Raw genomic sequence first — 21,661 nt, forward strand, 5'->3', positions numbered from 1 at the left:
CCCGCCCAGGAGCCTCTCCAGGGTCCCGGCAGAGAGGGGCTTTCCCCACGCATGGGGCCAGGGCTGAGCTGGAGAGGCCGAGGGGGAGGCCCCTGCTGCCACACTCACACAGTAGGCCACCTGCTAAACCTGGGCAGACTTTGCCGCATCCGTCTGACTCGCCCCGCTCAATGTCCGCCTGAGTGTGGCGGCCTGGGGTGCCCGGCGTGCCACGTCCGGCTTCCCAAATCCATGTTACCCTGGCCCAGCCCTGCAGCCGGAGCCTCGTCCTCCCCACGGCCTGCAGAGACGAGACTTGCTCGGGGTCCCCTCTTTGCTCCTTTCGGCCAAGAAGCCACCGGGGTGATGAACACTACCGCAGCACGTACAAACCACCGTTGGTGGACTCCGGCTCTCTCAGGTCCGCGATAAGAATAGCCCTGCCGGCTTGGCTTGTCGAAAGCGGTTTTCATGGGGCCTCCGGCAGCCTCTGCCCCCCTGTGAGGAAGTGGCCCCCAGCCCATGTTCCCCGGCCCGTCTGCTGGCCGGCCTGGCAGGAGAGGTTCCCCCGGTCTGCCCAAGGACAGCCAGCCCCGAGCGTGCACAGGGACCCTCTGGGCTGCCCCCCCCCATAAGGGCAGGGAGCTCTCCCCCCCCCCCGGGACTGGCACCTGCAAGACGGGGGGGGGGGTTTCCTCCTTTTGGGAGGAGCTCTTGCGGCTCTCTGCAGGCCCTGCGCCTCGCAGCCTCCTCCTGGGGGGGGCGGGGGCCCAAAGCCTTCGGCAGCTTCTCCACTCTGCACTGCAAAGTGTCACTCAGTTCACACACCCCCAAAAATATTCAGACAATCCAGTTTGCTTGTTTGCTTATGTGTGTATTTACTTCTGGGGCCACCGCCCCAATCTGTGCAACTCCGGGCGGAACTTGACATCAGATCTGTAAAAAGGAAACACAGGCAGTCCTCAAGTTACCACACCTCATTTAGTGACCATTCAAAGTGACATCTATCCTGAAAAAAAGTGAATTGCAACCGTTTTTCCCACTTTCCCACCCCATTGCGAAACACACAAACACACCCCATGGTCACCTCATCGACTGGCGTTCTGGAGTTACGACCGGTCCAGTCTGCCCCGTCCCTTTTTCCAAATTCCTGACAGGCGGAGTCAGTGGGGAAGCCAAATTCACTTAAGGACCGTGGCAAGCAAGGTCATAAAAAGGGCCAAAGTGCTCACTCAACCACTGCCTCACTTAGCAACAGAAATTGCAGGTTGGAGGCTGTTCGTAAGCCAAGCACTCCCTGGATAGCATCCCGAAAGAAACCCATAGACAGGGAGAGAATCGAAGTCTCCCCGCCCCCCTTCTGACCCAGGCAGGTTCGAGGGGTCACTTAACGGGGGGGGAGAATAGGCACCTCGAATGGGGCTGCGGAGGGGGAGCGCAGCTGGCCCGTTGTGTTCGTGCGAGGGCAGCCTTGGGGAGCCCCTGCGCTGGGCTTTCCCGGGTGCGCCTCGGCAAGCCCAGGGGGGCCTTCTGACCTGCCCCCCCTCCTTCCCTGCAGCCGTGGCTCAAGCCCAGGGGGACGCCGAGGACGACAACGACATCAAGGTCTCTGCTTTCCCGCCAGACCTGAAGGAGCTCCTGCCCAGCATCAAGGTGTGGTCGGACTGGATGCTGGGGCACCCGGAGACCTGGAACCCCCCGCCCAGCGCCCTGGAGCTGCCCCCCGCGTACGTCTGCTGCTCCTCTGCCCCCTCCCTTGGAGCCAGGCTGCTGCCCCCGCCTCCTCACGTCCACAGACACGCCCTGTGGGTCCTGCGGGCCCATCTCTCCCAGCCCAGCGTGGTGCCGCCTCCGCTCAGCTGGACCAGCTGGGTGGCTCTGGATGCTGGGAAGGCTGGGGGGGGGGCGCTCCAGCGAGGAAAGCCCCCCTCCTTTGGAGCAGAGGAGCAGGATGTCTCCCCCCCCCCCCGCCGCCTTCTTCCCCCTTTTCTCTCTCCCCCTTTTGGCCTTTTTTTTTCTCGTTTTGGCCGAGGAAATGGAGCTCTCACACAGGAAGTGCCGCCCCCCCCCTTGGGGGAGCAGGATGGGCCTGTTTTCTGTTTGCTGGCTGGCTGGGAAGGAGCCCGGGAGGGAGAAGGGGGGCAGGCAGGAGGGAAGGGGGGCTGCTGCCCTCCCTCCCCCCCCCCCAGAGCCATCGCTGGGCCCTGCCAGGCAGCAGCTCCGGCCCAGAGCGGGCAGAGGACGGGTGCCAGTCGGGGCCGTGCCCGGCTCTTCCTGCTGCTCTTCCCATGGGTGGGGTGCCAGCACAGCCGCCTCCGTCCCTAACGGTGGCTGCTCAACCTGGAGAGGGGCAGAGCTGCTGAAGGGCCCAGGCTGCCTGGCTGTTCTCATCTCTCTTCTCCAGAACCCCCCCCCCCCGGTCTCCCTCGCAGGGCCGTCCTTGATGGGGGGGCAGTTCTGGAGAGTCGGGATCTGGGACCTCCGTTGCTCAGCTGGCTCAAGCAGAGCCAGTTCCCGCTGCTGCCTCCTGCCGAAGAAGGCCAACGGTGGGGAGGGCTGGGGGCCCTCTGACGAGGGGCAGGAACTCTTTCCCCCCCCCCTGGCCGGCCCAGCGCAGCCCCGGTGTAGGGCGCTTCTCCTGTCCCCTGGCTGGCAGGCGGTTCCCAGGGAGCCAGCCCGACTCCGAGGCCTGGAAACACGGCCCAGCTGCGGCAGAGTCAGTTTATTGCTTTCAGCTGGTACTTGAACCCGGGTCTCCAGCTCTGGAGCCCTGCCCAGGCTTAATCCCCGGAGCTTTCTCTGCAGCTGTATGACACTCCGCTGACCCTGGATGAGGATAGGAAAAGGGAGGCCGTGCCAAGCCAGCGTCTCTTTTTCATTGGGAGCCTGGCGGGCTGCCCGTGACCAGGGTTACATAATGGGAAACATAGCCGGGACGCTGGAGAGCCCTCCTCGCCAGGCTGCCGGGGCCCTCCCGAGGCTGTAGATCTTCCTAATTGCCCCCCCCGCCCCGGAGATGGCTGCCTTCCGCTCCCCCCCCTGAACCGGGGGGGGGAGGGAGGGCAGGCGGTGGCACTGCTGGACGCCAGGTGTGGGGCAGGAGGGAAGCCTCTTTCGGGTGGCAGGCGGGCGAGCCAAGAGGCAGCTGCTCTCCTGCCCCCTCCCCGCTGCATCCTTGGGGGGGCATGGGGGGGCTCAAGGTTTCTCTTGGCGCTGGGTGTGCTTGCAGAGAGCAGGGAAGACGGCCCAATGGCTGCCTGGCCCACCTCCTGCAAAGGGCCTAGGCTTCTCTGCTCCAGTCGGGGCCCAAATCTGTCCCCGTGGGAGACGCCGGGGGGGGCGCCTTTGCCAGGCCTGGTCTGCCCATGGCAGGGCCTGATCCTCCCACCCTCGGGGCACCACCAGGCCTGCCAGGCGGGGTGGCTGGCTGGACACGCCTGAAGCTGCCTGGGCATGCTTGGCAGGACCCCCTCCGTCCCCCGTCCCCCCCCCCCAGCTGCCAAGGGTGTCCTCTGGGCCTGCAGGCTGCATTCTTTCCCCACCACTGTCAGTGGGGGAGCCTCGCTGCAGGAGACATTTTATGCCCCCCCTGGATTTCTTTTCTTCTCTGGCCAAGGGAGGGCAAGAGAAAAACTGGCCGCCCAGCGCTAAGGCCCTGGAGACCAAGGGGGCCGTAGCCCCTCAGCCCCCACTCCCCAGCCCTTGAAGGGGGTCCTCGGCAGGAGCCTGGCCCTGGTTCGCAAGGCCAGGTGGGTCTCTGGGGAGGAGGCAGCTGCGGGCTCTTGTGCCCGGCTGGGTCTCCTCAGCGGGTCCCGTCAGGGCCGGAGGGGGGGGCAGGAGTGCACCCCCAGACAGGAGTGGGAGGGAAGTTCACTCTCAGTTTAGCCCTCCTCCTCCTCCTCCTCCTCTGCCTTTCTCCCCACCGTCCAAGCCTTCTCGCCCCGTTGGCCGGCAGGCCAGCCAGCATCTTGGGCAGGGGTCCCAGGCCCCTCTGGCTTGGGTGGAGGGTTAGGTTTTGATTTACGGCCGCCCATCCCGCCCCTCTCCCAGGGCCATCGTGAAGCTTGCAAGATGTTTCGTTTCAGCCCGATGCTCCCCCCCCCACACGCCCCTCCCGCACGCTTATCCCAGCCAGTAAATGAGTGCAGATTCTCCACCTGGAGAAGCTTTGGGGAGGGGGGCTGGCTGCAAGCCTGCCCCAGAGAAGGTTAGCTCAAAGTCAGCCCCCTTTCCTGCCCCTTCCGCCTTGCGGGGGAAAGACCCCCTCTTCAGTCCCCCCCTCCCTCTGCCTGGGGCTGCTGGTGGGCCCTCCCCCTGCCCTGTTGCCCTGCCGCTCTTAGCTGCGCACCAGCTCCCTGCGCCTGCCCCCCAGCGCCCCCCCCTGGCAATGGGGCAGCCACCTTGGGCAAGTGTTCCCTGCCCCACAGATGTTCACAGATGTGTTTATTCCTTTCAGGGTCCTCCCTTCCAGCCACTTCTGAGGTTACCTCAGCCTGCCAGCCCCCCATTCCCCCCCTCCCCATGCCGGTGTTTGGGCCACGCTCCTTTTGCATGGGTGGGTTCCTCCCTCCCTCTGGGCCTGAGTAGGATTGGAGCCTCCATCCCTTCCTTTCCATGCTGCCCCTCCCTGGTTCCTCTGCCCCCCCCCGCCCCCCCTCCAGCTGTCCGGAGTGACTCAGAGGCTTCGGCCTCTGCTGGGCTGGAAACCTCTCCCTCCATGTCAGGATGTTTTAGCCTTGCCCCACATCTGCAGAATTGTCTGCGCCTCGAAATTTGTTTTCCTTATTTCCATGATTCGTAAAGCGAGGAGCAGATAAAGAGTGCAGAAGAATGCTGGTTTGTTTTTTCCCCACCCACCTCCTCACTTGGGGCAGTGAGGACTAGAAAGTTGCTGCTGGAGTTTGTTTGGGCGCGGAAGGGCTCTCAGCAGATAGGGGGCGGCAGAGAGAGAGAGAGGTGGGGAGGGGTCTTGGTCCTGGTTGCAGCAGGTGAGGGCCCACCCCCCCACCCCGCAGCAGCTGAGCCCGCTCCCCCCCCCCCAGGGCTTCGGTGGACGTGTGGGCGACCCTGGCCGGCTTCTGCAACATCCTGACCACGGTGAACCAGTCGGAGGTGCCGCTGTACAAGGACCCCGACGAGGAGGAGCTGGCGCAGCTGGGCCTGGAGGAGGATCGGCTGCTCTCGGGGTTCGTCCCGCTGCTGGTCGCCCCCCAGGAGCCCTGCTACGTGGAGAAGTCCTCGGACAAGGTCAGGCCGGGGGCAGGCAGGGCCCCCCTCCCTCCCCCCGCTCTGGGCTCCTCTCCTTGGGAAGCATTTTTGTGCAAACGGAACACGATTAAGTCATTGAGAAAGGGTGTTAAGGGAAAATATCGACCTTTTAGCCGCTGACATCCAGCTCTGTGTCATGAAAACCCCTCTCGACTTCCTTCTGCTGCTGCTGCTGCTGCGGCTGCTGCGGCTGCTGCGTGTGCGAGAGAGGGGGGGAGAAAAGCGGGGGGGGGGAGGCTCGCTGGCATGCCGCATCTCCGGTCATTTCCTCCCTTGTTTAGAGAGCGCAGCTTGCCTTGGCAGCCCTCCCCCTCACTCCAAATGGCTTGCATCAGGCTCCAGCAGCCTCCTCCTCGCCCCCTCCCCACCCTTTCCCCCACCCCAGCACCAGGAGGGGGGGCTGCGAGGAGGAGGCCAGCCAGCGTGCAGATCTTTGGGGCTGCTCCCCCTGCAGAGCAGCAGGCGGGCAGGCCGACTGACAGCACCAGGCGGGCTGGGCAGAGGAGGCTGCTGCCCACCTCCCGGCCCTCGTGCCCCCCCTACGCCTCCCAGGTGCCCCTCCTCCAACCGGGCAGAGACTGGTACCCCTCGGCTTCCCTGTGGCCAGGAGGGCCTGCTTCTGACGGCACTGAATCTGAAGGGGGGGAATGGGGAGAATGCCCCTTTCCCAACCAAGGTGCCTGGGCTCACCGCCCCCCAGGCCCTTCCCGAACCCGGGCCCCGGGCTGGGCAAGGGAGCACACCTGCCCCCCCCATTGACCAGCACGGGGAGCTCACTGCCACAGCACCTGTGGAACTCCCGCTGGGTCAGGACGAAGGGGGCTCCGGCTCCAGAGGGGAGCAGCGCAGGGGGGCCTGGAGCGGAGAGGAAGTGGAGTGAAGCCATAAATCTGGGTCTCCCCCCCCCAAGTCTGGTCTGAAGAAGAGCCACGTCCCTGTCGGGCCGCGTAGTAATTGATGTCCGTTGGGGCTGGGGCGCTGCCAGCTTCTCTTGGCCGGGCTCCAGCGTGCTGTAATTTGGGAGCCAGGTGTGAAGCGACGTCTGTTCCGTCTTGTTGCAAGGAGCACCTAGAGAGAGAGAAGCCGCCACGGGGAGGGGGGGAGGGGGGCCCTGAAGCCTCCAGGAAGGAAGCAGCTGCGCAGGTAGAGGGGGAAGGAAGTCGCCCGGGCGCTCCTGGCTTGGGATGGGAGGCCGTGGCGGCGTCTCTCTCTCCTGCACAGGTGTGATGACGACGCCAGGCGGCCTTCCTGCCAGGGGGCAGCGCAGCGGGGCCGGCACCTGCACGAGGAGGGGGGAGCGTCTCCTGCACTTGGGGGGACAGGCGGAGCCCCTCGCCAGAGGAGAAGGGGCACGCCCCCCTGCTCCCGGGTCAGGGGGTCCCCGGCTCCCACCAGCCTTTGGCAGAGGGGCCTTGGAGGGAGCCCCAGGACCCTCCTCCCTCCCGGATTAAGGGCCTGACTTTGGGGCCGGCCCTGCAGAGCCACGGGGGCTTTGGTGGAAGCGACGCAGGTGGCCCCACTCCGGCCAGGCAAGGAGGGTCTGGCGTGGGGAGAACGATGTGGGGAGGAAAGGGCAGCCCACCTCCGGCTTCTGCAGGGACCCCTCCAGTGCTTGCACAGACCCCCAGCCCCTCTTCTGCCCCCCCCCCCCGCCTTAACCTACCACTGGGTGTATCCATTCGCTCATCTCCTGAAGGCAAGCGGGAAAAATCCTTGGCTAACCAGACCAAGCTCTGGATTTGGACCGACGAAGGTCCACCCCTCAGTTCTCCCCTGTCCCCCCCCGGAAGTCTTCAGCTGTGATCCCCAAAGGAGGACGACCTCAGGCAGAAAGGGCTGCCTGTTCGCCCCCCCACGCAGTTCCCACCCCCCCAAGTGGGAACATTCGGTTCTCCTTGGCATGTTTCCTTGGTGGCTCCTTGGTCCCTTTCCTCTCCGTAGACGCTCTACAAATATCGGGGTCCTCCCGTCTCGGCCCAAAGCCCTCGCGAGACACACACACAGACACACACACACACGTGCGTGCAGGGTGCTGTTCTGGCAATGTGCGCAGTGGCCGTCCCAGCCGAACGTGCGAAGTGGACGTGTGGTGGGCCTGCAGTGCTCTTTCGGTGCCTCAAGGGCCGTCCCCTAAAACGAGGCCACGAAGGAACACGCGCACATCATGGCGGAAAGCGGATGGGCGCCCTCTTGGGAGAGGCCTCTTTACGGGAGAACCTTTGCAGCTCAGGGTGGGCCAGGAAACGCCCGCAAGGGAGCCTGCGCTGGGCTCTTCTCTTGCGGACGTCTCACGACCCAACTAGGGAACATCATCGGTGCTAGCTTATCACTGGAACGTCTGAGATTACCTAGTTTGGGCAATGAAATGTCTGCAGAGAAACCCACCCAGCTCAGAGATCACCCAGGACCCCACTCCTCCTCCTCCTCCTCCTCCACCCCCCCTCCCTTCTAGCACTGAGGATGCTACCTAGTTGGCCATGAAACATTTGCAAGGAAACCGCCCAGCTCAGGGAGCACCGAGGATCCTTCGGATGCTTTTCCCCACTCCTGACGGGCTGTTTTGACTCATCGGCTCAGCAAAGAGTGTAACGACTGGGGGCCATTTCTGCATACTGGACATTGAAAGAGGGGGGGAGTTGATACGGTGAAGGGAAGCGTCTCCTGCTGGGGTTTGGCCTGCTGTGAAATGGGGGGGGCGCAAGCTGGAGTGGGCTTGGCCAGAGGCCTGCAAAGGAGGTGAAGTCTCGGCCCTTTGCTCCCCAGCCCCCCATTTCTCTGTGTGTGTGTGTGTGTGTCTCGTGGTCAAGGTTGGCCAACCTGAACAAGGAGTGCATCAGGAGGAGGAGGAAGGTGGGGGGGCACCCGACGGAAAGTGCAGGGCAACCCCCCACCCCCTCTCTCTGCAAAGCCCCTGGGGGGAGGGAGGGGGCAGAGGAGGCTCCCGGGTTGCTTGTTTGCAAAGTGTGGGCGCAGAGGGGGGGTCTGGGGGCAGGAAGGTGAGGCCCAGCCAGGGCTACGGGGGGGGGGGGGGGCAGGAGCCACTCATCATTGGAGAGCCCCGGCCCCTGTTGCCCGTTTGGCCTTGGGGTCCCCGGGAGCTCCTGCCTTCCCCCCCCAGCTCCCCCACCCCGCTTCCCGCAGCATCCCGTCCCGCTCGCTCACTCTGGGGAGGCTCTGGCGGGCGTCCAGGTGTCGTGGCTGGCGGCGGTGCCCTGCCAGGGGAGGGGGCGGGGGGGGGGAGCCGATACGATCAGCAGCAGCCGCAGCCGCTGGAGGTGATGGCACCGTTTCAAATAAACCAGGCATGACCCAAAGCTCCCACTTCAAATGGGGAATGAAATTGCTTCATCCGTTTGACAGCTTTGCTCCGCGGAACGAAATTTATCTTCCCTTAATTGCCTCGGATCCCGAGAGGCTGCGTGCACTAATTCCGAGGAGATAATTACCTCAAATTAAAAAAATATGTGGCTACGCGTTGCACCTCCGAGGGGGAGGCCGTGGCCAGAGGTCCCCCCCCCAAAAAAGTCAGCAGTGTGAGGGGCTCTTCCCATCTCAGGAACAGGTCTCTGGTGCCCTCCCCTAAGCTGCCTTTCTGCCTCGCCCCCAGGCGCCTGGCAGCTCCCCTGGCAGAGGAAACATTGCCAGGGGGGCCACCAAGAGTTAGGCCCCGCCCTGCCGTGGAAAGAGGAAACGGACAGGCGGGCCGGTGGCCGCCCCGTAGAGGTGCCAGGAAAAAAAAGGGGGTACGGCCTGATGGAGGAAGCTCCAGAGAGGAAAGGGGCTCTGGAGGTCTTCTAGCCCAACCCCCTGCTCAAGCAGGAGAGAAACTCAGTTTGGCCACGTTTGGTGAGCCCTCTCCTGCCAGTCGTGCAGCTCTTCCCCCCCCCCCGGCGCCCCCTTTGAGAGTGAGGAGGTGGGCCCCCGTTCTCCCCCCCCTCCTTCTGGCTGCCTCGGAGCCCTTCTTGGTCTCAGCTGCCCGGGGGGGGGGTCCTCAGGGGAGCCAGCGCTTGGCCTCCCAGCCCGGCCAGCCCAGCCCAAGGCTGCTTAAGCGAAAAGGCCTGAAGGTGGAGCCCACCCCCCAGAGGGAAGCGAGTGCGAGGGGAGTTTTCCCCAGCTCCCTCCCTCCCCCCCACCATAAGGTCTAATGGAAGAGGTCTTGAAGGTCTTCTAGTCCACCCCCCTGCTTGAGCTCTGGTCTGCCTGGGGAGAGAAGAGGGCCAGGAGAAGACCCCCAGGGGGTCCCTCCCCATGCGCTCCTCTCTGTACGGGGGGGCCCTGCTGTTCTTCGCCTCCCTCCCTCCCTCCCACGGACCTGGATCTGTGTTGCTCAGTGAGAAATTAGTTAAGTGAGTTTTGCCCCGTTTTACGACTTTTCCTGCCACAGTCGCTAAGCGAATCGCAGCCACGGCTAAGTTAGCAACACGGCTGTGAAGTGAATCCGGCTTCCCCCTTTGACTCTGCTGGTGGCCAAAGGCGATCACGTGACCACGGGACGCCGCAGCCGTGGTAAAGAGAAGACGGCTGCCAGGGGATGCTGCAGTGGTCGTAACTGTGAAAAACGGTCCTGTCGCTTTTTCCAGTGCCGTTCTGACTTAGGACGGTCACTAAACGAACTGTTGTAAGTCGGGGACTCCCTGTGCTTTGTCCTCCTAATTTCCGCCTTCGGGGTCATGGCAGAAACCAGCGCAGGGAAGGGGGGCTTCTTCACGCGGGGAAGGGCGGGAATTGGCCCGAGAATAGAACAGAAATAAGAACGGAACAGAGCTGGAAGGGACCCTGGAGGTCTTCTAGTCCAGCCCCCTGCTCAAGCAGGAGAACCTACGCCATCTCAGACAGGTGACTGTCCAGTCTCTTCTTAAAAGCCTCCAGGGATGGAGCGCCCACGATTTCTGGAGGCAGGTAGTTCCACCGGTTAATTGTCCTCCCTGTCAGGAAGTTTCTCCTTAATTCCAGGCTGCTTCTCTCTCTGGTCAGTTTCCAAGCATTGTTTCTCGTCCTGCCCTCTGGTGCTCTGGAGGTTAACGTGACCCCCCTCCTCTTTGTGGCAGCCCCTCAGATACTGGAAAGCTGCTATCATGTCACCCCTGTTCCTTCTTTCCTTTAGACCGGCCAAACCCAAGTCCCGCAGCCGTTCTTCGTGTGTTGTAGCCTCCAGGCCTTGGGTCAACTTAGTGGCTCTTCTCTTGTTGATGTTTGTCCCGTCTGCTTCTCGGTGGCCTACGGTTGCCCCAGGGGTGGAGAGGCTGGGTGCCAGCCAAGACACGGAAGCTCCCTCCGCAGAGTCCAGTCTTCGGCATCTGGGCCTTTCCTGACCTGGGGCGACCTGCGGGGTAGGAAGGACCAGGCCGAGCAAGAGTCATCTTGGCCTGCTGGGACTGCTCAGGGCATCCTTCCGGCCCGGCCCAAGGCTGGCATCTCGGAGCCCCAGGCACCTTGGCATCAGTGAGAGCAATTACATGGATTATGTCGATTCCTGCAATTGGCACCAGTGAGAGCAATTCATCAGGGGAAGGGCTTGCCTTCCGAGGTTTGGGGTTTTTTAAGAAAAGACGGGGCAGCCACTTAGATGGCGGAGGGTCTGGAGCAGGGAGGGGTTGGACTAGAACACAGTCCCCCAACCTTTCCGGCTTTACAGACCGGGGAGGGGGGGGGAGAGCGTGGTAAAGAGGGGAGGGCCCCGTGCCAGCGGCAGGAAGCGTGCACGCTCACCGCTCCAGTTGTGTGAACGCAAATGGAGCTTCTGGTCGTGTGCTTGCCCACTGCTCGTGCAAGTGGGGATGAGTGTGTGTGCTCCTCCTACCTGCTCAGCCGCTGCTTCCACGGCCCAGTTCTGAACGGCTCACCACCCGGGAGTGGGCCAGAGCCCGGGGCTCGGGGACCCTGCGGCTGGGAGACCTCCAAGGTCCCTTCCAGCTGTATCCCCACCGATTGCTTGATCACCCAGACAGCTCAGCCCTTTGCCCCAACCTGTGCCCTGAGCTCCTGGCCGCTGTGGCAAGAATTTGCATTTGTGGTGTGTGTGTGTGTGTGTGTGAGAGAGAGAGAGAGAGAGTATCCTCCCTGGCCAGGCAAGGAACAGAGTTGGCAGAAAGCAGGGAAAATCTGCCTCTCCCGGGAACAGAGGAGGCCGGCTGGAAAAACGCGTCTCCGCTGGCATCAAAGCAGCCGGCAGGCGAAGCCTCGTCTGGAACGGGGTCCCGCCTGGCCACGGGCAGTGGAATAAAATCCACCGTTGCATCTGGCCAGCTGCAGCCCATTCCCCCCCCCCCGCTCCTCTGCTTGGAAATGCTGAGCTAATCCTGATGAAGACCATAGATTTGGGGGCTGGGGGGGTGGTCTCTTCTGCCGATGATGGCTCTTTCCGACTTTGCTTGCCCGGTGAGTGGGGAGCCGGGGCCTCAAATGAGGGATGGGCCTCTGGAGCAGAGGGACCCCGTCAGCCCCTTCCTGAACTCCCCCAGCTAAGCCGCTCCCCATTTCTTCCTTCCCTCCCCCTGCCCCCCCCTCCAGCCCTTGCTGCTGCTGCCGCCCCCCCCCCCCCACCTCTCTGGGTCTCCCCAGAGCCACTGGCAACCTCCGCCCCCGATTCCACCAGACCCGGTCGTGGTCGTGGGTGCCTCGGTCAGGGCGGGCTCCGGGCCTGCGGGAGAGCAAGGGTGGCTGCGAGGGCTGCATTGGGGCCCTTTGGGGCAGTCTGCTCTGCTCTCTTCCTCTCCTCGGACTCCTCCGCCTCCTCCTCTTCCTCCTTTCTCTTCTCCTCCGCTTCCTCCTCCGCTTCCTTCTCCTTCGCCTTGCAGGAAGAGAGCAGCCCGAGGGGGCAGACACTAACCGGGCTGCCCTGGGGGGTGGGGGGGAGGGAAGGAGCTGCCTCCATGCCCAGATTAGGAAGTGCCCGCGGGCATGTGGAGGTGAGAGGCTGCTCCCTCTGCCCCCCCCCCCGCCCTCTGCTGCTCCTCTCCAGCCCCCTCACTCTGCCCAGGCCGGGAGCTCCAGCTGGGGGCAGAGGGGGGTCCTTGGTTCTGTTGGGGCAGAAAGAGGCCCCTTCACGCCTGGCCTCTTGGCCTTCCTGGGGAGGGCACGGCCTGGCGCCCTTTGGGCATCATCAGCGTCCCTCCCTTGGAAGGGCTGAGCTTCGCCTCTGGACGTCCTCTGGCCTAAGCACCTCCTGCTCGGGGGGGGGGAGGGGGAGCCCAGGGCAGAGGCCCGAGTGGTCCCAAGAGCTGCTCTGGCCGGGCCGGGCTGGGCCCTCTTTGCTCTCGGCCTTCGCCCCAAGGAGGTCCGGAAGGAAACATTGTCCGTTGCAAAAGTGGACCCTTTGCACCTTCACCTCAGTCTGGCATGTCCGGTCAGGAGAGGGGAAAGAGACCAGCGGCCTGCCCGGCCACCTTCGTCCTTGGCTGCTGAGAGCTTGACGGTCAAGCGTGGCTTAGAAGGGGGCTCTCCAAACCTGGTGACCTGAAGGCTTGTGGACTTCAACTTCCAGAATCCCTCAGCCAGCCATGCACGGACAGCCCCGGTTTAGGAGAAGCTGCTGAAGTTCCCAGGAATCCTCAGTGCTTGCTGGGTGCACAGGGAGGGGGGAGGGGGGAGGGGAGGACAGGTGGGCTTTTGTAAGAGCCGCCAGCATCTTTCTGACTTGTTGGCCATTGGAACTGGTTGAGACACGAAGAGGCGACTTCTGCTTCAGTGGGTGCTCCTCTGTAGGCTGCTTAGTGGCAGTCGGACCGGGCTCCATGATGAAGGAGGGCAGTGCCAAGCTAAAGCAGCCGTGTTTACATGGGCATCTGGTAGGCCAAATGTGTCCAGCTTAGGTCTTCCTCTTGGTCATCACCCCTCCTGATGCCAGTCGTGGAGAATGTTTTTAGCTCAGGGTGGAACGGAGGGGTCCTCGGTGCTCTCTGACGTTCCATAGTCTTCCTCCGCTCCATGAACCCCCTCTGTCTCTGATGATGCCTTCCAATATCTCAGGGGCTGCCACAAAGAAGGAGGGGGGGTCCACCTATTCTCCAAAGCACCTGAGGGCAGGACAAGAAACCATGGATGGAAAGTAATCCAGGAGAGGAGCAACCTGGAACTAAGGAGGAGTTTCCTGATAGTGAGGACAATTAACCAGTGGAACAACTTGCCACCAGAAGTTGTGAATGCTCCAACACTGGAGGTTTTCAGGAAGAGACTGGACAGCCATTTGCCTGAAATGGTATAGGCCTATAGGGCAAGGGTGGGCAAACTTGGCTCTTTTGTGACTTCAGCTCCCAGAATTCCTGAGCCAGCCTGACTCAGCTTGGAAACCTCTCCCTTTCCCCTCAGCATGGCTGGCTCAGGAATTCTGGGAGTTGAAGTCCACCAGTCATAAAAGAGCCAAGGTTCCCCACCCCTGGTATAGAGTCTCTTGCCTGAGCAGGGGGTTGGACTGCGGTCTGCGGCTCACTACCGGGCCACGGCCTGCTGGCCACTGGGCCACAGAACAGGGTGGCCAGTTCACGCACATATGTGCTCGCACTCGCCCCCACTCATGCTAGCGCTGCCACTGCTATGCAAACGGGGCACTGCACGGCGCAAAAATGGCGGTGTGATGCGCTAAAACGGGGTGCTGCATGGTGCGAAAAGGTGGCTGCTGCTAGTGACTGTCACGCAGGTGCTAGCACTCCCCCCGTTTGTGTTGTGTGTGCTCACAGCCGTGTGTGTGTGTGTGCGCGCGCACGCATGTGCGCACGTAAAATGCTTCCCCCTCCCTTTCCCTCCGGTCCGAGAAAGGTTGGAGAGCTCCGGACTAGAAGACCTGCCAGGTCCCTTCCGACACTGTTAGTTTGTTAGTTGTGTAGCAAAACATCTGGAGGAAAACAACCAGGCTCAGAGCGCCCCAAAGACCCCCTCGGTCGACCTGTTCTTTGGAGACCCTTCCCTGGACCCCCTTTGCTTCTGGCTCCCCCCAGTTGAGCCGGAGTCCCGGGCAGGACCCGGCTGCTTCCATGAAGCCAGTCTGGGCAGGGACCAGCTGCTCCTCTCCAAGGGACGCTGCCCGGGCCTTTCAGTTGGGGGGGGCAGCCCAGGTGCAGCCTGGGGGTCTCTGGCCTGCTCTCCCGCCCACCCCCAAATACCCACAGGTGGTCCGGCCTGAGCGGCTGCCTCAAAACATCAGGGAGACCCTTTGCTTTTAATCTGAGCAAGGACTTGAGCTCTTTGGACTCTCGGACACAACACACACACACACACACACACACCACCGGAACCTGATTGTCTTGCTTTTACGAGAGTTGCTGCGCTGTTCTGAATGCGGCCTTGAGAGCCGTCGCATCGAAGTAGGAGATACGGCGAAAAGGGCACAGGAAACAGTAAAAATAGCTGCCCTGCGCCCAGCCTTGCGAGGCAGGCCGGCCCCTCTGGGGGGGGTGTTGGTGTGCACAAGTCACAGACACAAACAATGGCCCGTGGGGGGGGGGGAGGGGAGCTGCCCTTGCTTACGGCAGGAGGGGGCAGGGGGGACGGGGCCGCCAAGGTAACAGTGGGGTCAGCCCCCCCGAACCCCCCGCCACACGCCCGGCCAGCCAGCAGGCAGGGAGGAAGCCGCCCAGGGCAGAGCTCAGCCGAGGCCTTTGCTGCCCCCCCCCCAGAGCAGACCCTCGGCCACCCCTGGCCACTGTGACGGAGGGGGCAGCTCCCCCGGGAGGCAGGCCAGGTGTGTGCCGGGGCTCTGGGCCTGCCCCTTGGCTCCCACTGACCGGCGGGCTGCACCCTGGCACCTTGGTCTGGAGGGTCCCAGCCTTGGCTGGGGGGGGCGGCCGCACGAGTGGTGGGAGCCCCTTCCGCGCTCTGGGAGGGGGTCTGGCCCCCCTGAGCCCAGCGTCCAGAGGGGGCCAGGGAGGGTCAGCAGCATCGGGAGAAACTCATGGACGGGGTCTCCCCAAAACGGGTGGGGGCAGAAGGGGGCATTTAGCGACGAGCGGGAGCCCCCTGTCCCCCCCCAGGCAGTGCCGGCTGAGATGGTCGGCACCAGGAAACTGGGAGGGCCTGTGAAGGAGGCAGCCTTAGAATACAGACAGTCCTCGGCTTAATGACCATTTGTTTAGGGACCGTTCAATTGTTCAACAGCACTGAAAAATGTGACTTGGGGCTGTACGCGTAGGACCGTCGCAGCCGCCCCGCGGTCAGGCGATCAAAATACAGACGCCTGGCAGCTGACTCGTATTTACGACGGTCGCGGCGCCCACAGGGTCTCTTTTGCGACCATCTGACTAGCAAACTCAGTGGAGAAGCCGGATTCACTTAACAGCCGTGTTACTAACTTAAGGACTGCAACGACTCACTTAACAAATGTGGCAGGAGAGGACATAAGCTGAGGCAAAACTCACTCAACCAGTGTCTCGCTTAGCAACAGAAAATGGGGGCTCGGTTGTAGGTCGAGAACCCCCTGTATTGTAAGGCGCTTGTTCCTTCTGAAGAAATGGGGGGGGCTGGGAAAGGGGAGCGAAGGGGCGTGGACGGCCTGGGCTGGGCAGGGGGGGGCTTTTCTCAGAAGGGGGGCAGAGCCTCCGGGTGGGGGGCTCTTACGGCAAGGCAGAAAGAGGGGTCGGGGTGCCCCACTGCTCCCCTTTCAGGGGCTTCCAGGCTCCTCGGTGCCCTCCAGAATCAGGAGGCCCTGGGGAGGAAAAGGGCTGGGGGGGGGTCAGCCCAGACCCACACCCCCCCCCGTGCCAGCTATCCTCTTGGGGCTGATGGGGGAGGGTCCTGTTCTCGGGGGGGGGAATAGGCTGGATCACTAGCGCTCCCCCCCCAGAGACAGGCCCCCACCGCAGGGCAGGAATTACGGTGGCAGGGGGGGTGTCTGTTGGGGGTCTCTGCATTGTCAACCAAGCCTTGCCAGAAAGGGGGTCTCTGAGCTGGGCGGGGGCTCTTTCCCAGCGCCGGGGCTCCAGCCTTGTGTCTCTCCCTCACCTCCCTCCCTCCGTCCCTCTCTCTTCCTTCCTTTTATCTCTTCTTGCCTTTCCCCCTTCTCTCCTTCCTTCTCTCCTTCCTCCTTTTTTCCTCTTCCACTTCTTCCTCCTTCCCTTTCTCTTCTGCTTCCTCCTCCCCCCCCCTCCGCAGGTCATTGCGGCCGACTGCAAGCGGGTGACGGTGCTGAAGTATTTCCTGGAGGCGCTCTGCGGCCAGGAGGAGCCCTTGCTGGCATTCAAGGGTGGAAAGTACGTGTCGGTGGCCCCCGGCCCAGACGCCCTGGGAAAGGAAGCCGCCGCCAGCCGGCAGGGAAAACAACTGGAGGATCAGGTAGTGGGCAGGAAGGGGGCCTGCACACTCCCCCCCCCTTTGTAGCGGGGGGGCTCTGCGTGGCGTCCCCCGAGTGCCGGTGCCCTTTCCTGCCAGTCCCACCCAAACGCTCCCCTTGGTGACTGCGATGAGTTCCAGATGCGCTCTGCAAACAGAGTTTGAGGGGGGGGCAGAGTTTTAATAATGTGCGGCTCGGGCCCAGCAGGAAGAGGATGGGAGGGAGGGGGGCAGGGGGGGCAGGGTTCAGGCTCAGGATCGAGTTTAGGGGGGAGCCGGAGAGCAGGGCTGCACAGCCACCTCCAGCACACGTACAGGAAGGGGGACGGGGTGCTTGGCTCCCCCCTGCCCCCCCCCGCCTCTCTCACATCCTGATGTGATTAAGGAATTTCTCCTCTTGTTTTCCTGCCCCGGCCTGTTCCTGTAGCCCGGGGTTCTCGGCAGGCCGCGTGTGAGTGTGTGTCTGTGTGGGGAGGAAGCCTCCGCTCCGCCCAGCCCTGCCAGCCAGCTGCAAGGCCCGGCCGGCCGCCTGGGGGAGAGAGGGGGGGATTGGGGAAGGGCCCTGGGGTCCCCCCCCCCGTCTCCAGCTGCCTTCGCGCACAGGGGCTCTGGGGTCCCTGTCCCACTCGATCCACGGGGCAGCTGGGGGCGTAGAGGCAGGTGGCCCCTCCCCTCCAGTAAAGGGCTGGGGTCCCCCGACCAGTCACCCCCAGAATGTCCTGGCGGTTGCAGAGCCTCCAGCCGCTTCTCCTCCGCTGGGCGGAGAGGCTGGGCGGGCCATTCATTTTCTCCTGTTGTGATGGTTGCCATGGCGCTCTTCCTTCATTTTCTCTCCCCCCACCCACCCCCGCCTGCTGGAAGGAGGACGATGTCCAGATGGAGGCCTTGCCGGACGACTCGGAGGCCAAGGCCGAGGGCAGCGGTGGCGAGCTGGACATCAGGGAGCTGCGAGCCAAGAAGCAGGCGCTGACCAGGAAGGTGGCCGAGCAGCAGCGCCGGCAGGACAAGATCCAGGTCGGTGCGGCTCCTCCAGGGGGCGCTCCTCGGGGGGGGGAGCCCAGCCTTTCTCACCCCCTCAGGAAGAGGGGCAGGCCCCGCAGTGCCCTGTGTGGGGAGGCAGCCTTGCACCCGTGTCCAGGGACACCCGATGCCAGGGCCCCAGTCAGGCCTGCCCCTTTCAAAGGCTGGCGAGCGGGCGTTGCCCCGAGCAGCCCCACACACGCACGCCCCCCGGGTGCCCGGCGTGCTCCGCGCAAAGGCAGCCCAGCCTGGGACATCGTGAGGGACGTGTCCTCCGGAGCATCGCTGGGCTGGAGCCGAGCGGCACGTCCCACCCCCGGGCTCCCGGCTGGCCCCTCGGCCCCGCCGGCCCACCGATTCCCGACAGCCGAGGGAGAATCCCCTCCCGCTCAGCTGTGCCCAGGGCCCTCCTGCCACCATAACTCTTCCTTTCCCAGCCTTGAACCCCGGCCAAACACATCTGTCTAGCCATATGCGTGAACTCTGGAGTCTGTGCCGAAGCAGTTGTAAAACAGGACCGCCAAAGGGCCGACTGGGAGAGCGTGCACATGTGTACCCGCCGGCTGTTGGCTGCTGGCCTAGAACCCCCACCCCTCGGCTCTCCAGGCCCACCGCTGCCTGCTACAGCCGCCCAGCGAGAGCCCCCCCCACCCGCCAGGACAGCGCCTGGGGCAGGGGGGGAGGGCCGGGGGGAGAGGAGGAAGAGAGGGAAAAAGACAAGGACGGGGGTCGCGCCCCTTCCCCAGTCTCATACCAGCAGTGACCCCAGTCCTGCCAGGCCCAGGGAGGTTGCTGGGCCTGGGGAGGCAGTGGTGCAAGGACTCACACACACACACCCTTGCCAGCTCAGCTCAGCCTTTCTGCCCCCAGAGGGGCTTCGCTGGGATTTGCACCAAGGCCGGAGGTCCTTCGCAGCCTGGACCTCTGTTGAGGCCGGCAAGAAAGGCTGTTCAGCCCCGGGCTGACCGGGCATCTGGACTGCGGGAAAGGGGGGTCTTGGGCCACCCAGGGGGGGTTTCAGGCTGCCACGGTTGGGGTAAGAGGACCCTCCAGCCCACAGGTACAGCACTTGGAATGGTGGAGGAGCCGGCTGCCGGAGGGGTGGGGTGGAGACGCAGCATTTCCGGAGCAAACTTCCCCACCTGAAGCACAGCATAGGCCTTCCCCCTCCCCCCCTCTCTCGGCAGCCCCATTCTTTTCTGGGCACGGCAGCTGGGCAGCCCCTCCCCAGGGAACTCCAGCGGCGGCAGCAGCGGGGCTGGGAGGGGCAGCCAGAGACTAAATTTAGCCCCGTCCGGCCCTCCTTTTGCGCTGGGAAACAATGACCGAGCGCCCGCACACAGCCGTGCACCTGCCAGCAGCGGAAGGGCACCCCCACCCAGCGGCTCCGCCACGCTGGGGCAGACGAGTCCTACTGGGCAGCGGACACGTCCCAGGCGGCTGCCCGCCGTCCTCCCCCAAGGGAAGGGGAAGGCGTCAGCCAGGCCCCCACCTGCACGGCCCCTGCGGCTCATGCCCCCTTGGTGGGGGGCTAGTCCTGTCCTTGCACTCTGGCCGGCCGCCGCCAAGGCAAACGGCCCCCTCCTGAGGCCGGCTTCCTTGCGCTGGGGAGGGAGGCTTGGCACCGGCCCACCACGGCCGCTCGCATCCTGTCGTCCTCTCTTCGGCCAGCCCAGGGGAGCCGAAGGGACGTGACAGCCGGCACAGAGCCGCTTCAGCGCCTGGAGCCCGGCAGTCGGGCCAAGAGCCTCGGAAGGGCACAGGGCACGCTGGGCAGGGCGGCCAGCAGGCCCGGGGTCGGGCATGTGGGGCTGAAGGCCGGTGGCCGCCATGGCGTGCTGGCTTGTAAGGGACCCCAGAGGTCTTCTAGCCCACTCCCCTGGCCAGGGCAGAAATCCTCTAGCCTCAAGACCTCTGCCTTAGTAATGGTTTAATGGTTTTATAGGCCGTCTAGAACAGAATAGTAACTTTATTGTCACTTTGAATGTACCCTAATCGGCATACATTAAAATGAAATTTTGTCGCGCACACCTCTCAAAGGGTCACCACCTCCGATATACACAAGATAAATATGACAAAAATAAATAAATAAAACACAGGTATGCACGTGCCCGCATATATTATACGACACAGAGTAACAACAGCCTAGTTCAAGTTACGCACAGGTGTGCCTGGTGAGAAAAACGAATCTTGCGAGTTTACCAGACGCAGGGCGTAAGGAGGAAAGCTCTCTGATAACGGTTTGAGCAGGGGTTGGACTAGAAGACCTCCAGGGTCCCTTCCCACTCTGTTCTTTTGTGATATGCATTCTGTTACGTGACTTAATAAGCCATTTAATTAAACCTCTGGTTGAATAGTGGTTTAAATGGCCATCTGGTAATGGTGTCATAAGCCAGAAGGACGCAGGGGCCCAGCATCCTGGGCCTCTGTTTGCGATGCCTGGCCACAGGGACATGGACAGGGAGGGGATTTTGGGGGGGGGGCAGGGGATTCCCCCAGGTGTTTCAGGCAGCCCCCCCCCTTGATCATTTGGGGCTGCAAGCACTGAGGGAGCCGTCCTGCGGATGAGGCGGCTGGCAGTCCGATCCACCTGGCACGGCCTGATGGGGGCATGAACCCCGATCTCCACTGCCAGGGGCTTCCCAGCCCAACTCAGAGGGATGGTCTTGGGGGGGGGGGCTTCAGAGGAGTAAGAGCGAGCCTATCAAGCAGGAGCCCCTTCCAAACACAGTCATAGAATCCTAAGGCTGGAAGGGACCTTAGAGGTCTTCTAGTCCAGCCCAAGAGACCTCATATCAGGGCTGTCCGACCTTGGCCTCTTTACCCTGCCCTGGCAGGGGAATTCTGGGAGTTGAAGTCCACGGCTCTTAAAAGTTCCCAGAGTTGGCCAACCCCGCTTTCTATCATCCCGGACAAATTATTCCCTGATCTTGTCTTGAAAACCTCCGGTGACTTTAGGAAGGGAGGGGGCAGACCCGTATTCCCCTCCAGTTCTGGAGCACTACAGCTCCCATCGTGCCCAGCCCGTTCTTGCCCAGTCTGGATGAGGGTGATGTTGCTGCTGCTCGTGTGGTGGCTAACCTGCCCCCCCGGGGCCCCCACCCCCATCTGGGGCTCTTGCAGGCGGTGCTGAAGGACCAGGCCCAGCTGAGGCAGATGGAACTGGAGATCCGCCCTGTGTTCCTCGTCCCGGACACCAACGGCTTCATCGACCACCTGGGCAGCCTGGCGCAGCTGCTGGAGTGCAGGCAGTTCATCCTGGTGGTGCCCCTGATTGGTGAGTGGGGTGGGGGTGGGGGTAGGTGCCCTGATTCCCACAGTCCTCCGGGCACGGAGCGCGCCCAGAAGGCCTGCTGGATAAACGGGTTCCTTTCAAAGATGTTGCAGCCCCTTCCCCAAATCTTCCACCTCGGCACAGACCTCCCTAGACTTCCCCCCCCCGGCAGAGGTGGGCTTCCCCCAGCCGCCCTGGGCAGCCACCCCGTTGCCCTGGGCACCCTCGGCTCCATCGTTCAAAAGGAGCCTGTGGAACTGCCCGCTCAGTGGCCTCCTCGCCTTGCCTGCGCCTGGCCTCCTGGGGCTCCGGGGCCCCTGCAGCAGCAGCAGCGAGGGGCTCAGCTGACTCGGGCCCCTTCCTGCCCAGGCAGGCCGTGCCCCTCTGCAGGGACCGTCCAGCAGGGAAGGCCAGAGCCAGGCGGGGCACTCCCCCCCCCCAGTCCAGCCGCCGGCTTGGCTCTCCTCCGCTCCTTATAAAGCTGCAGCTCAGCAGAGCTGGCTCCTGCCCGGGGTAAACACGCAGCCGGGCAGCAGATAACAGCCTGCAGCTGGGTGGTCTGCGGAGGGGGGGGTTGACATGGGCACCCTCCTGTTCCCCTCCCTCCTCTGAAATGCAGAAGGACCTGGGCCCCGGCCATCCTCCTCGCAGGCGGCAGGAAGCTCCCTGTCCGGAGGGGGGGGAGGCCTGGTGTGGGGAGGGGTTCCCAGGCCCGCTCCTCCCTCCTCCGGGCTGGCTAGGGTTCCTTCTAGGGGGGAGGATAGGCAGTGGCCCCGTGCCTTCTCCCCCACACTGGGGGGCTGGCTCACTGCTCTGCCCTGGCCGGCCAGGGCAACCAAGAGTTAAAGCCTGCTCTGGCCG

General features: G+C 63.5%; 1 protein-coding gene across 5 annotated transcripts in view; it reads left to right on the forward strand.

The window, feature by feature from the left end:
- The window catches only part of SMG6 (SMG6 nonsense mediated mRNA decay factor), a 67,591-nt gene that overhangs the window by 41,302 nt on the left and 4,628 nt on the right, over nt 1-21,661 (forward strand). For 2 of the 5 annotated variants that reach the window (XM_081314207.1, XM_081314208.1), the window contains exons 12-16: nt 1,538-1,706; nt 5,022-5,226; nt 16,330-16,509; nt 17,368-17,520; nt 20,650-20,803. In XM_081314207.1, the coding sequence (XP_081170333.1) occupies nt 1,538-1,706; nt 5,022-5,226; nt 16,330-16,509; nt 17,368-17,520; nt 20,650-20,803 (861 nt within the window). The remainder of the gene's footprint in view (nt 1-1,537; nt 1,707-5,021; nt 5,227-16,329; nt 16,510-17,367; nt 17,521-20,649; nt 20,804-21,661) is intronic. The other 3 variants (XR_014024663.1, XR_014024664.1, XM_081314209.1) reach the window with 3 other exon arrangements.

This window comes from Vipera berus (assembly GCF_964194415.1).
Source record: "Vipera berus genome assembly, chromosome: 1".
Classification (NCBI taxonomy): Eukaryota; Metazoa; Chordata; class Lepidosauria; order Squamata; family Viperidae; genus Vipera; species Vipera berus.